Source organism: Calypte anna, chromosome 1 (genome assembly GCF_003957555.1).
Source record: "Calypte anna isolate BGI_N300 chromosome 1, bCalAnn1_v1.p, whole genome shotgun sequence".
Lineage (NCBI taxonomy): Eukaryota > Metazoa > Chordata > Aves > Apodiformes > Trochilidae > Calypte > Calypte anna.
The window spans coordinates 16,026,227-16,041,735 of NC_044244.1; the positions used below are offsets into that span (position 1 = coordinate 16,026,227).

A 15,509-nucleotide genomic window follows, 5' to 3' on the forward strand; every position below is an offset into this window, starting at 1 on the left:
TGCTGACTTGGGTACAGCACCAGGACTCCCAAGTCCTTCTTGGCAGAGCCACTTTCTGGTCAGTGCTATTGAATGAGACTGTTCCATCCCAGAAATGGGATGTTTGCCTTTCCTGAACTTTGGAAGGTTCCTGTCTTAAGGATTGGACTTGATGATCTCTGAGGTCCCTTCCAACCCAGCCACTTCTATGATTCTCTTATCTTCTGTTCATTACTTCAGCTTTCCAAAGTGCTTTTAAATAGCAGCCCTGACTTTCAGTGTGTAAACCACACCTCTCAATGCTGTGTCATCCATGAACATGGGGAGTCTACACTGTGCCATCATCAATTGTCAATGAAGGTGTCACAAAGGATTGGCCCCACTTGTAACAACTGGTAGATGCCATTAGTAATTAGCTGTCAATTGAATTTTGTACTGCTCATCACAATCCTTACTGCAGTGGTCCATTTAAAGTTTTTATAGTAAAAGGTGTGCATTTTTTGTTATTCTTAGGACTGTTTCTTTTTTGCTAGAAGACTGCCCACTCAGTTTCTGTCTTTTGCCAGAAAAATACACCAAAGTACATGTAAGATTACAATAAAGTTTTGGTTGTTAGATAGGCAGTGGTAGATGGGTACTACTGTTATTTCATAAACTTTTGGACGCCTCAGGTAAGGGATCCTGACCTGGTTGGCTTTTAGGTGGAATCATGACATAGTTTGTTAAAATCATATGTTGTTGTGCTTTACTCTTCTCAATTTCTTTTTGCTTTTGTCTTTTTGTCTGTATACTACTGTAACAACTGGTTCTGTAGCTAAAGTGAATTGTATGGTTGATATGAATTCAGTAACTTCTTTTTTTTAAGAAATCTCATGAACTATACTTACCACAAGTATCCTAAGCACTATATAAAGTTATTGTGGAAGAAAATAGTATTTCTGTTGCTACTATATCATGTTATTTTTTTGATGCTGGGTAACTGCATGGTGAAGAGAATCTTAACATAAGAAGTCCCAGCGAGAGTGGATGAAGCTGTTACAATATGTTTGCTCACAGTAATGGGATACCAGTGTATGGAAAGTGATGCGTGCCCTTTTGAGTATTAATGCATAATATTAGTGATTGAAACAACTGTCTTTAACCCAGTATTATGGATCACAGCTCCTCTCAAAGTTACTGTCCTTCTGCATGCACTGCAGAACATTGCAGGGGGTTTCAAACAGCTAAATTACTCTGTTAATCATAATCTCAGCCTTCTTAAACCCCAGAAAATAATTTTGATGAACGATGTATGTAATGGAATTTTTGAGTTTGTTAATGTCATTATAGACCAGATGGAATTTGAAGATGTATGAATATAATGCTATTTAGTCTCATTTATATCCTTGTCATCCTCATTCAGATTGTTCTAAGATTTATAAAAAATTACTCAGAGAATCAATATATAGCTTAATAATATGAGGAATCTGTTGTAACTAATTATCTTTTTTGTTTTCTGTAATGTCAGTAGAGCTTTTCTGCTCTAAATCATGAACCATCTCTCATGGTTGGTAAAAGGTCACACTCACTTGGCATGCTGTCTTCCCCTTTTACTTCATTTTTAGCTTGAAAGCAAAGAAATACGGTGTGGGAATGCCAAAATTATTTCAGGGTTTGTGTTTCCAGAATTTACAGATGTTTAGCATTTGGCTGGTTTCATGCTTGGAAGAGTCTCAGCTTCTTTAGTTTACTGTAATACGTCTGATAATTACATTAGGATATGAGGAAGCTGTTAGGAGGAGGCTGAGCATTTGTAGATAAAAGTAGTCTTGGGTTTCCATAAACATGATAAAAATGTTAACATTTCTTGACATTCTTTCTGAATTAGCAAGAAGGCAGTTCTAGAAAAAAAAATAGCCTATTAGAAATTTATTTATAGCTCTTTCTTAGCTTTTGTTAGCTTTTCATTACTTTTATGTTAAACTATAAAAACGGTATGACAACTCAACATAGTATAAATATTCTACGTCTTCTGTGAAAGCAAATTTGAGAAGATTTTTTTTCTACATCTTTGCGTACCTCAATCTGTGCTTATCTTCTCTTATACTTGACTAAATTTTTTGTTACTACTGTACAAGATTTTGGGCTTGTAATCACCAATTGTATTGTAGAAGGGGCTCTTGAATCTTAGTAATAAGAAATGGAAAAGAAGCTGAGAAATATTTAAAGAAAAAAGATTATAAAAGAAGAAACTGTTGCTGTATATTTTGTCACTTTCTTCTTGAAAATGGAAGAAATAAACCCTAAGAACATAAAGAATGATGCATTTTGACCTCTCCATAAGCAAGTTAGTTTAGCATTCAGCTACATTTTTCAAAGATTCAGTAATATTTCAGTATTTCCACTGTGAAAATATCTTCTGACCATTTTGGAGAGTTTCTACAAGTATTCTTACATATGATATTTTAAATAGGATAATTTCTGGCTTATTACAATTTTAATTTTGTAATAATGTTAGAAATATTTCAAGAGAGGAAAATGTTTTTGTGCAATATTGTAAACATGTTTGTTCCATTCACTTCAAAAGAAATACAAGTTAGATTTTTTATTTTGTTTTGATGTTCTAAGGAAATTAACCTTGGCTCCACTAATAGCACTTTTTTTACTTCTTTCTGTCTTGGGTTACCAATGTCTTGGTCAGTTGTCTGGAGTTTGGTAAATAATACCATAAGTAAGGATTCATAGTAAAGTTCTTTCACTCCATGGCCTTAAATTTGTAACTTCCTTTTTTTCCCTGCTATTTATGCACTTAAAAAATTAAAAGTTGTGTGTATATATGCAGGTCACGTTCTTCATAAATCAATTAAAAAAATTCATTTTTATATGTATTTTTGTTTATCCACAGTGAAAGAGCTTATTTAATTGTGACATTCTGTGCACTTCTCATGCTTTGAAATATTTTCTATAGATTTGTCTTAAAGGCTGGCTGATATAATTGGAGATGTTTATAAAACATCCTTCTTTAAAGCAGGACTAGAGACAGTGAAATTATTCTTCCTAATATCTACAAGCAGTGTGTTCTTTCGGAGCTGCTAAAATTTTAAATGTCCAGACTTCGTTTGGAATTTCTACAGTTATTCCTCTGAACATTGTGTTGGTGTTTTGGTATTCAGCAGGTTCTTGTCCCAGAAGATTAAGATGTCTGTTCCCATAGAACTGTCCCATGCTTCAAACAGAAATGTTTCACAGTTCTGCTCAGCACTTAGTTTCACATGATGAGTTAAGTACAGAGAGATAACTATTGAGTAATTTTGATATCTTTGTAGTTTTATAAAGGACATTCAGCTTCTATGCTGATTTGAACCTTTTCAGCTGTAGAGGAATATTGTTCTACTTTTTTGTATCAGAAAATCTGAATATCAGAATGGCAAAATGTTGACCAAGACTAACTTGTTTTCTTTTTTAAACAACTTACTGTTTTTTAATAAGAACTTAAAGACCAAATGATCTCCTCAGTACTGTGATAGATAAAGATTAACTAATCTGGTTTTTAATTTGAATCTTGAGGTTTCATACAATGAGCAGATGATGAAACCGTTGTAATAGGTTCATTTGATGAATCTTTGTTATGTATTCAATCATGCTAATGATTTTTTAAAAAGATGGTGAAAGAATACTTAATAGTATGTGTAAAATTATGTTAATGAATAATTATACTGTAAAGCATTTACTAACACCTTTAATTTAGAACTAGGGATGTATTGAAGTATCTGGAGAAAAGAGCTCTAATTGTAATAGTTTAAAAGACTGGTATTCCTCAGCCATGTGGAAGAATTTTGAACTAGAAATGGTAATAGAATTCATTTAGAGCATCCTGTTACTGTTGAAAACTCATGATTAATAAGGACCTTCTCTCTCAGTCTATCTTTATATGTAAGGTTGATGCTGAAGTGATTAAAAGTCTTTAAGCATTTTGTAATTGTTTTGATTAATTTGTGCCATAAAGCTCTTCTTAACAAAGTGATCTTACTTAGCTCATCAGTAGTTATTTTTTATCTGGTTTCATGGTTGTAATTACGGCATTATACTTTAATCCAATCTTAAGTGCTGCTCACTAGGCATTATAATTGTTTAATATCTCTCTTAAATCATATTTTATGTTTTATCATGGAGATTGTATTTATATGCTATTACAGAGTGCATAGATCTTAGCAGGAGTTGAGACTGGCTGTAAAAAAATTTGTAAATTCCTGACCTTTGTAAGCAGTTTAACTTTTAAATAGCCAAAGCATACTATTCTCATGGCAAGGTAAACAAAAAGGAAGAAAGAACTTAACGTGATAGGGAGTTTAAAAATTGATAGGCATGATCCCTGTTATGAATGCACACAGTTATGATTTAGAAGAACAGGCTGTGGGAAGTCCAGTGAATGCTGGAATGTCTCATCAAATCCTTCTCACAGTTATATTTTGCTCTTTCAATATCAATTTTGATTATAGGTTTTCCTTCCTTCCCTCCTCTTCCCCCCTAGCATTGGGATTGACATCCTGGGCTTTGTAATCGAGTATTGGCTGTATTTTTTGTGTATGAAGAAAGTATTTCTCAGTCATAGCTACTAGCTGTACATTTTAGTGAGTTAAATTCAAGTAGCTCATTATCTCTAAATTGTAGGCCATGAGGAGAATATAATTTGGTAATATTTCTGTTTTTATGCCTGTTGTTTTCATTTTTGTAAAGGACTTTTCAATTTATTTTTTTAAATGCTTTTATTGTAATTCCTATATTGGATGATTTTAGACAGGTATAAAAAGCAAAATAATCTAGAGCAAGGTATAATCAGCACGTAAATCTTTTACTTGGATGCCTACTCTTACTTGACACAGAATTATGCATCATAATGAGATCTTGTCTTCAGCTTCACATTTATGATCTTTTGAATGTCTTTTTCAGTCATGAGGAACTTCTTTGTTATTAATGTATACTAATAAAAATTAATATATATAGCTAGTAATAAATCATTGCCAAGCTGCAGTCTTGACAGAACTGCTTTTCTTCAGGCTTGCATTAATTCAGACTGGGAAATTGTAAACCTTAATTTGCATCTGGCAACATCTGGTGTTGAGATTTTGCTCCAGACTGTTACCTTTCTCTCCCATAAACTTACTGTTTTTGAATAATGTGGAAGTGAATCAGGAAGAGGTGGAATTAAATATAAAATATTCTCTCAGTAGTTTGAATTCTCAAAAAGAAAACAGTCATTTACTGATGACAAATTTCCTTCTTCAGACAGCAAAATTCAGTATGTGAGAGTTGTAATTTTAAGGAATTGGCAAAGTTTAAAGAATCTAGGTGTTATAGAGAAGATTTTAACATCTTATTACTCTACTGACTGAATGGATGTTTCTCAGAAGCTGGTGGTGGATCAGTCACTTGTGGTGTCCCTTAATGAACCGAGAAGCTGGTTCCATGTCAGTCAACTGCCTGTGAGTCCAGACTGTGCAAAATGTGCTGCAAAATGGCTGCAGACAATCATGGATGACCATTTCTATATAGGGTGATCAAAGGTATGCTGTTCCCTAAGGACATCTGGAAGCTTGCAGGCAATACAGAGGTGAACCTGAAGCAGTCAGTTTTTTTCAGGACATTCTGATCTCATGAATGCAAGTTTTCAAGGACAACCTTTGTAGGTAATGCTGTTCCTAGTAACAGAATCCTCTAGATTCTGTAGTTTATTTGTGTTACAGTGCTTTTTTTTTAGTAGCTACCCATACTATTAGAAAGTTAAGCTAAAGAGAAATAAGTGCTTACTACAGTACTGCATTAAGTTGAACAAATTCTTGCTTGTTGCTTGATTTGCACAATTAAGAAAATGGTAGAAATGAGTACTTGGAAGCTGTCAGTTAAGTATCAAGTCACAGCATTATAAAGAAACTGCAAAATAAATGTTACTTTATTTAATTAGATTGCACAGAACATCTCATACTTGTAATAGGCTGGGCCATGAAAACATTTCTGTAGCTAAGAGGTTGCAGTATTGCACAAGGAGGGAAGCATTATTGTTGCATAGTCAGTATCACACAGATTGTGGCAGTGCAGTTTACTGGCTTTAATCTAATGGCCAGAAAATTTCCAGGCTTGCAAGCACATCCATTATGAATTACTTTGAGATTAAATTGTGTGATTTCCTTTTTTTTATAAAAAAACATCCTTTTAATCAATGGTAAAATTTAACTGATTATCTGAAACCTCTAGTGAAAGGTAAATATTTTCATGATAATGTATGGGAGACATCTCATCAACAGTGAGATAATGAAATTACAGACACCATAATATTTTTACCATCTGTCACAGAACATTTTAAAAATTTCTAAATGGATTTTATATAACTGATGTTAGGAAGCTTCATTAACAATGTTAACTGTTAAATTGAGCGGATTAAGTCATAAATAATAATTTCTTACTACGTTTTCCTGAAAATGGAAGAAAGGTGTCTGGATTTTAATTCAATCTGGTTTAGGTTTTTTTTTTTTTTTTTTTTTTTTTTTTGAAAAGGGCTTCCCAAGGAAAATAATAAATTTTATCAAATTATCAAATTCTGCAGCCTGGAACTTGTTGGATTTTTACTTGTCTTACTGATGGGGAGAAGACAGGAGGGGAAATTTGGATCATACTGCTCTATTAATCAGTTTCTTAAAAGGTGTCTGGAAAGATGTTAAGCTGTATTTTATAGCAATCATTAAGTGGGGGGAAAAAATGAATAAAATAGTTACTGAAGACCATGAGTACCTCTGAAGTTAATTCTCAGTTATGTGTGGTAGTTCTTTGTACTCTAGTTTCTTCTGGAAGTCTATTACCTGCCAAAGAATTTTTTAATGTAGTTTTAAAAAAACTTCTTGTCATTCCTGTTTTTATACAGGGGATGCTCCAAAAGAGTAAATCGAAAATGAAAAGACAGAAAGGCTCCTATGTTAATTCTGTAAGAGACTATGTATTTCATGATAAGAGGGTTTTAAGTTTTGAAACAGTGGTTCTGGGTGTCATACTTCCTTACCAGATTCCTGTGTTATCTATGCAATGTCAGTTATTTTTAAAACATTTTTAAGCAAGGTGTGACTAACTGAAAAATGAAGAGAATTAGTGGAGATTCTCAGCTGCAGTAGATGTGGAAGTTACCTGAAATGTATCAGTACTTCAAAGCTATTTGCTTTCTTTGGCTTGTCTTCCACTGTGTTAGTTTCCAAATGATTAAAATGTTTGCCTTGTCCATGGTCCAGAAAGAAAAAAAGTCCTGCTTGAGTGGTGGTGAAAAGCAGGAGTACCAGCATGTTTCTGTAATGTGCCTTCGTGTCTTCAGCAGTGAGGCACAAACATCCCTCTCTGCATGGGAATGGCAGCCCCAATAAGCCTCGGGGGCAAAGGTTGCCTCCTCATTTTCTGTTCATTTTGGACTGGTACCAGTGGAGTTGTGCTTGTAGTTGGCCTGTGCTTTTCAGGGGTTTTGTAGCTGTTGCTGAGAAACACACACTAACACACTACTTTTTCTTGAAACAAAGTACTCTATTTGTCTGAGATTCTCAGGCTTAACTGCATACCAGATAGATTTGAGTAATCAGTGTTTTTTATACTTACAGTGAAGTGCTTAGAAAGTATTGAAAAAATTGAGTTAAAAATAAAGTGCCCAGGTTATGAAATATGAGTAAACTGAACTCTAAACTGTTTTCAACAGTGTCAAAATTAGGTCTAAAGTCAAATGGCAGAAAAGATTGCTGTGGTTGATAGGAATTTTTAAATAAAGGTCAACACCAAAAGGTTGATATTATGAAGTAATAAATTATACAGATGGATGTGGTAGCACCATGCTGTGCCACTTTAATTTGGCAATTCATGCATAATTTTACTATTATTTTATGGTTCCTCTTATGTGTAAACTTCCCTAGCCACTCATTCTGACAGTGTCCTCCAGTCAGGACAGCAGTTAAGTTTGCATTAGGCCAGTTTATTCTTGTCCTTATCTGTGGCTTTGTGATTCTGTAGTCTAATACACGTTTTAATTCTGAAATCAGTAAACAGCATGAGAAGATGACATTAAACATCAACAAAAAATAATTTATAAGCATAGTGCCTTCTGCCATAGGAAGCCTCTGTTTTGGCAGTACGCTACTTTAGAATGTCTGTATAATAGATTTAATTCTTTAATCAGAAAACTTGCTTTATCAAAAACTATATATATGGATTTATTGAAAGTATTGGGAAACATTAAATGCAATTCTGATTTCTTTTGAGTTTTAATAAAAGAGCTATCTTTTAAAAAAACTTTAAAATTATTTTAATACCAGGAACTGTAGTAGACCTATTTTTTTATAAAATACTTGAAGTCTGAACGCTGGCAGTAATTATATATCTTTCTTGTTTGCTACACACATGTGCTTATTTTCACTGAAATGGAAAATCTAAATTTAGATTATGATTGTCCAAATTACCTTTATCAGCAAAATAGCCTCTACTCATGAGTACTTACAGAGTAGGAAGAATTATCTTTTTTAGTTAATGTGTTTTCTATTCCAGTCTTGCATCAATTGTATATAATTCACAGAATTTAGTAGCCTATTTTTCAACTTCTTTAGACTAGAAAGCAACTTTCAAGAAATTAATTATGCCTGTTAACAACTGTAGTTGAAATATCACAGCTGGAACGATTTATTGTTCTTTATTACTTACTTTCAATGGCTACAAGCAAACAAATTAAATTTGTTTTTGCTGTGTGAGGAATGTTTGTGAGTTAGTGACTTTAGGTAGAAATAAAACTGATTTTTGTGCATTCTACTTGTTGCAGTATACTAGTCTGCAGTGTAGGTTTCTAAATGTGACCCCAAAAAATAAACTTAGTATCTCACTTCAATATATCTAACTTGCAGCTATATCTGCCTAAAGCAGACAGGCACATTGTAGTAATTCTACACTTGTCCTGAATAACCTAATAATGGTGGGTTGGGTGAAGAATGAGCTGAATAGCAGGACTCATATAGCAGGACAAGTGTTGTGGTGAATGGGGCTACATATGGTGTTCACCAGCTGTGTCCTTCAAGGTTCTATTCTAGGCCAAGTTCAGTAGGGTATTTTTATCAGTGACCTAGGTGAACAAGATGGATGCACCATTGGCACCCTGACAGCCAAGGGTACAAACCACATTCTGAGCTTCATCAGAGTGTGAACAGTTGATCAAATGAGGTGATTGTCCTGCTGTATTTAGCATGGATGCAGCCTCACCTGGAGTACCATGTACAGTTCTGGGCCCTGCAGTTTGAGAAGAGTGTGAAGGTCCTTGAATGGATTTGGAGGAAGGCAGTAAAACTGGTGAAAGGGCTGGGAAGAATGTCCTGTTAGGACAGATTGGCAGTGCTGCTGAGGAGGCCGTAGAGTACAGGTTACTGACAGGTTGCTGACTGTATGGAAAGCTCAAAACTTGACACTTGACTGTTGTCTGTCTCCCTGCTGGGGCTGCTTCTGAGTTTTGCAGGAAGCTTTGGAAAGAAGAGTGTGAAGGGAGGATATTAGATTTGTAGAGGAAGGAAGATGATTAGTCACAGGGTCTTGAGACTGGAAAGTTGAGGTGATTATGGGTAGTGTAAAATCCATCACAAAGTAATACATGACATTATTCTGGCCTTTTTTTTTTTTTTTTTGTCTCACATGAATGCAGCCTTTACATCTGTTTTTTAATGTTCTTATATTTCCTTATATTTGCCTTTTTTATTTTAATAACTGCTTTTTATTACCAGCACTTTATTTTTGGAAGGCATTATGTTGTTTGCAAACCTTGTTTCTTATAGTTTTGCTCCAAATAATTTGTAGCCTAAGATATTAATGAGGATATATGTGTCTAATCATTTAACTGTTGAAATTTGTGTATTTTTTGTGGTATATAGTAAAGCTGAGACAGTAAACTTTTCTTAAAACAAGAAAACTGAGAACAGTTGTTCAAGCCATCTAGAGGCAGAAAAATAAATCCAATGTAATGTTTAACTAGTTGTTTATTTTTAGGATTTTCATTCATTTTCAGAGTTTGCACACACCACCACATTTTATTTGCTTAGGATCGCAGTATTATTTTTTCAGACAGTGCTTTTGATACTTAAGGACTTCAGAAAAGCTGCAGTAAAATGTCTGTTTATTCTGTCTTCAGAACAAGTTCATAGGCACTTGGACCAGCATGAGGTGAAATACTTGCAATTTGCTTTCCGTTGGATGAATAACTTGCTGATGAGAGAAGTCCCGTTACGGTGCACCATCAGGTTATGGGACACATATCAAGTAAGTGCTGTTGTAATACTCTAACTCTGATAGTGGATATTAGACATGCCTGTATGTTTTTGTTTTTACTTGAACCTTTGGTTTTAGTACCATCTAAGAACATCACAGTAAGAAAAAAATCCTTCGGTGTTCATTACCACTTAGAAACATTTAACGTCTTCACTCGTCTTGCCCTTCAAAACCAAGCACTTTAGTTCTTATAGTACTAAAATGAGCACTCACTCAAGGCATGGGTTACTGTCAGTACCCCCTCTGTCTCATCAGAGAAGCAAAACACTGAGTTGTGCTTAATAAATTCCCTCCTTTGATTTCAAGTTCTAGTCTTCTTACTGCCTGTCTGCTTAACTACTCAGTCCCGTGCTAACTTCCCATCTCTGGTTCTCAGCATTCATTCTTCTGTCATGTTTTCTTTTCTTATTGCTTGTCCAGACAAAACTCTTTATGCTACTTGACCTCTAGTTGAGGTAACATTTTTTCCTTCATAATCTCTTGCCTGACTGTCAAGTGAAGGAATTGGTATCATAGAAAAACTGTTGACCCATTCTTAGTTCTGTCACTTGACATTTCAGGAGCTCTTGGTTGCAATTTTAAACTATATATTTAGGTAGTGTACTTGTATGTACTATCTTTGCTGTTGAAGCTAATTGGAAAAAAGGAAAAAAAAGTAAAATTTGAACTCTGAAAGAATTTCAGTTGAATTAATTTGCTATTCATTTAATGAGTACACTAAGCTGTTTCATCAAAGCTTTGTAGCATGGTAGCTAAATTTGATAAGAAAATGTTAAGAAATTAGGGATCAGTCACTTTTCCTGTTGATCTGTCCTAAGACGTGGAATACTTCCAGGTTTTATTTAATTGTTCATCTTCAACAAATTTCTGAATTGAATTTGGCTGTTGGTTCCATCTGGGGTCCATTTATTTGCTTTGTCCCATAACATCTGTTACTCGTTTTAATATCTTTGATTACCTGGCATTTTCTTCCAGTTGAAAAATATTTATTCTTTATAAGAGCTTTCTGGTAAACTGAAAGATTGAGCTATTTAAATGTTTCACTGTAGCTAATTTGTCTCATTTTGAATAATTTTGTTGCTATTGCTGCAGCATTTCTAACTCCTGAAGGTTTTTTTTTGTTTTTTTTTTCCATGCTAACTCTAGTGCTGCCTTTGGTAATTGATGGTGTCTCATCAGTGTGCTAAACTGAAGTAAAAGCTAACCACCTATACATGTCCAAGGAATAGCTGTTTTTGCCCAGACTTCTCTTTGAGCTCATCTCTGAACTATTTCTTTTGAAGACCAAGGGTGTGGTTGTTTCTCAAACTAACAGTTGCTGTGCTGAAAGGACAGCATTTCTTGTTGCTAGTCCATAAACACCTGTCAGGTTGTGCTTCCCTGTGATCGTTATCCATAGTAAGAGGTTCTAATTATTTAATTCAAATTTTGAGCAAATTCCTGCTGTATTACAGTAGTTCTCTATAGTAGTTGAAAGCTTAATACTTATGAATTTACATGGGATTTCCAAGTGTATCTTTTAAGTGGAAGTTTCTTTTATCAAAATACCTAAATGTGATTCTTTTACAAAAGTAGGATTATTTTTTTTATATTAAACATGCTTAAGGAGTAGTTGTGGTCTTTGACTGACCAAGTGCTGCAAACTGTACTGTTTTTGCGTTCTGGTTTTTTTTTTTAATCTGACTGTTCCATGTGCACTGCTTGGTGAATTTGGGATATGTAAGGATATCTTAATGTAGACCATTGCCTATATTGCTAACCCTTTTTTGAAACAACTTGAAGCAATTCTGCAAATTGCTTGTCAGATTTTGGATATATCAATTTTATTAGCAACTTATAATATGGAACTTATCAACCTGATAATGTGGATAATAAATGAAGTGCACCTACAAGAGCTAGTAAAGTTTTTGCTAAAGTATTAAGCAATAACATTATAGATGTTACACAAATAACACTAAGCCACTCAGTTGCATATGAGTTCTAACTTAATAATTTACAACGGTATCAGCAGTGCGGTTTCCCAAATGGGAAATACTTTAGAGATGGAATTTGTTCAGTTTGTTTTATCTTCTCATATTTTTAACTGTAAAGACTGCTTTTGGCCAAGTTGTCATTTAGAGATTGGCAAGTAAGTTTTTCAGAGAGTTTGCCTGTGATGTTGGATATGAAAGAGAGATACAAAATTATTAAAGGCAGAAATATAATAGGGGTCTTACGTCTGAAAGAAATTTTGCTTTCCAGTTACAGATCGAAGGACCAATCTTATTAATAATTTTAAGGGCCTGGATGTATGCTTAATTTCCTTTCTTGCTGTTCTCAGAGGCTGATGATGTTACCAGACTTGCTTTTGGTACCTCATGTGCCCTAAAACTGGAAAGTAAGAAAACATGGGGATTCTTCTTTTATTTCCACACCCATGCCTTCTGCTCTTTTAGGGGCTACTCTGGATGTGCACGTACTGATTTTTTCCCCTGATATTCTTCAACTGCTGTAGAAAGAAATGCCTTTAGTTGCAGTATGAGTTCAGAGAGGATGTGAGCTAATCACATTGCAATTTAAGATTAGCCACAGCATCTGCAGGCATCCCTGTACTGCTGATCTTTGAGGACTTGTTCTCATACTGTTGGGAAAGGATGGGACATTCTGAAAGACACTGATTGCAGGCAGCTCTACTCCTAGTGCTTGGCATCATTTTGGTAAGGCAGAGCAGCTGTGCCAGAGAAGGGTCAGGATAGGTGGGACAGTCAGATTCCTTCATGTGGAAAGAATGGGAAGATAGACAGGACTGTTGGATTCCTTCATGTCTGTACCAAGAGTGCTTTCTGGGTACCACGTTTCCTGCAGAAATCCAGGGTGATGTGGATGGCCTCCATCCCAAGGGTCACAGAACAGCAGCCTCTCTTTAAAGAAAAGATCCTGATGATAATGTTCTCACAGAAAAAAGCAAACAACATTTTGTCGTCCTCATCTTCTCTCCCCATCAAAGTTGAAATAATGCCTTGTATCACTGGGCTGCACAATTTCCTTTGTTTGCATTGGAAAGAAAAATATTGTGCTGTCTCAAGCTTAAATTCCTGATTGATCATCCTCAGAGCAGGCCCTGTTTTCTCATGAAGTGGAACAGAGGGTTTTCAGAGGAAAGACAGCACACTTAAACAGTCTGCAGTTATATATTTCCTGGCACAATAGATAACCATTGTCTGGAGTTGTTAGAACTGTATTCTTTCTCTTAAGTTTTGTTGCAGTTCTTCTCTTGACTTTGGGAAGAATAGGAGCAGCCACTTAAATTATGTCCGTCTCTGTCTTTGTATGTACTGTAGCAAAGGTGCTCCAGCTGCTGTCATATGTAGAGGGGAAGAGAAGTTTGGAAATGTTCCCAAATCCTGACTTCAGTAATACTCTGGTATTCTGTAGCTCTATCTATGATATCCACTAAAATACATCACGTCTTCTGTAGCACAACTTCATAAAGTAGAAAAACTAAAGATGCTATGCATCTTGCTTATAAAGCATATATTGTGAAATCTTCTTAGCCACAAATACTTAGTTTGGTTTATTCTTTTATTGGAATTGCATTTTAATGAGGATAAATCATCCCACTTTTTCACTTGATTCATTTTTTTTTCAGTAAAGATAAATGCTGTAAGTACCTTGTAAATTCTTTCAAAACAAAAATTGTTTTTTAAGTTATGCTCAATACACTCAAATTTTAAATCAATGGAACTGACTCATGAATGTTCATAAACTCTGTCAAGTGTGAAAGATTTCACAAACCAAAACAGTGTAACATAAGATCTCACTTTTATCGTTTTATCATCTCTTGCCTTTGTAATCTTATGCTTTGTAATTTTTTATTTTTATTATTTTTTTTAATCATAAAGGATTGGTAAAATGAGGTAATATGATTGCTGAATTGTTCAGGATATGTATATGTGTTAAACATATCTATGAACTCCTGAAATGCACGTTAATTTTGTGTTTATTCTTTGTCAGAGGGGCATCTTGGCACTAATTTTAAGATTGCTTTATATATTGAAAGTAATTTGCTGGCTTCTATCACTAAATAAACTGTTTCAAAATATTGTATTAGAAATGGTGGGGATAATCTCTCCATGTCTGTGGTGTTCTACTCTAGATAAATATTTTAAACGCTGTTTACTATGAGAAGTTCAGAAAGTATCTTTGCTTCAATTTGAGACATTTTACTGAAGTTTGAATCGAGGTTTTATTTTGGTTTATTTTAATTTTCTTAAATGTATGTACTGTTTTTGAGGCATTTGTAAGATCCACTGTTTATGTAGCTGTGTACTTCTCTGTTGATGGGATAGAAAGCAATTCCATCACAGTGGTGGCATCCATTATAATATCTTCATCCTTGACTAGTATCAGTATTTTTATTAAGCTGCCTAAATATTGGGATCAGAAATTAATTCGATGTCTGGGCTGTTTGAACATGGAATAAAGTATCTTACCAACGACTTGAAATCATCCTGATACAATGTAAGTGTTTTACTGACTGCTGTTTTAAATCAGCTAAGAATTTTCACTGGTGTCTAACTACTTCATTTTATTTAGTTTTCATGTAGAATGGAGTGCATGTATTTTTCATGATAGTCTTTTTCTTCTGATCTGATGTTCTTGCACAAATTACTTTCTTGTGCTGTCTTTGGTGCACTGTTTCTGTGTGCAAGTAACTCCGTAGTATTAGTACATAATTCACAAAAGAGACACTAGCACAGGTTCTGTAATTAAAAACTTTTTCAGGAAAAAAAAAATAAATTGTATTATCTCTGTATATTAGTTCTCAATTTAAAAGCATTGTGGCAAGTGCTGTGTTTAGAGGTCAAGTGTACAACCCAATATTCTGGCAGGAGGCCTTTTTGTTTAGTACCCCTGAGCTGACTGCTGCATTGCCAGCTCTTCAGTAGGCTGGGGTAGTGTCACACACAGACTCACTGGATGCACCACAAGACAGGCTGGTGAGATAGGTACTGTTTACAGTGTTCTGTTCTCCTTTTTTATAGCTTTACCCTATTCTAGTGTGAGGAAAACTTAAGCATTACCAAGATATCCTAAGGCTTACCACTAAAAATAAATGGAAAATAAAGGATACAATCCTACCATGTGAAATGCAAAATAATTACAAAGATTTGTAAAAGTTATGGGAAAAAGCAAATAATAGCACAGTTAGAATTTAACAGTACTGGTGACTGTTTACCAATACAGTAACA

General features: G+C 34.5%; 1 protein-coding gene across 2 annotated transcripts in view; it reads left to right on the top strand.

Moving 5' to 3' along the window:
* The window catches only part of TBC1D22A (TBC1 domain family member 22A), a 161,524-nt gene that overhangs the window by 74,807 nt on the left and 71,208 nt on the right, over nt 1-15,509 (top strand). For both annotated transcript variants that reach the window (XM_008492980.2, XM_030461184.1), the window contains exon 11: nt 10,142-10,269. In XM_008492980.2, coding sequence (XP_008491202.1) covers nt 10,142-10,269 — 128 coding nt within the window. The remainder of the gene's footprint in view (nt 1-10,141; nt 10,270-15,509) is intronic.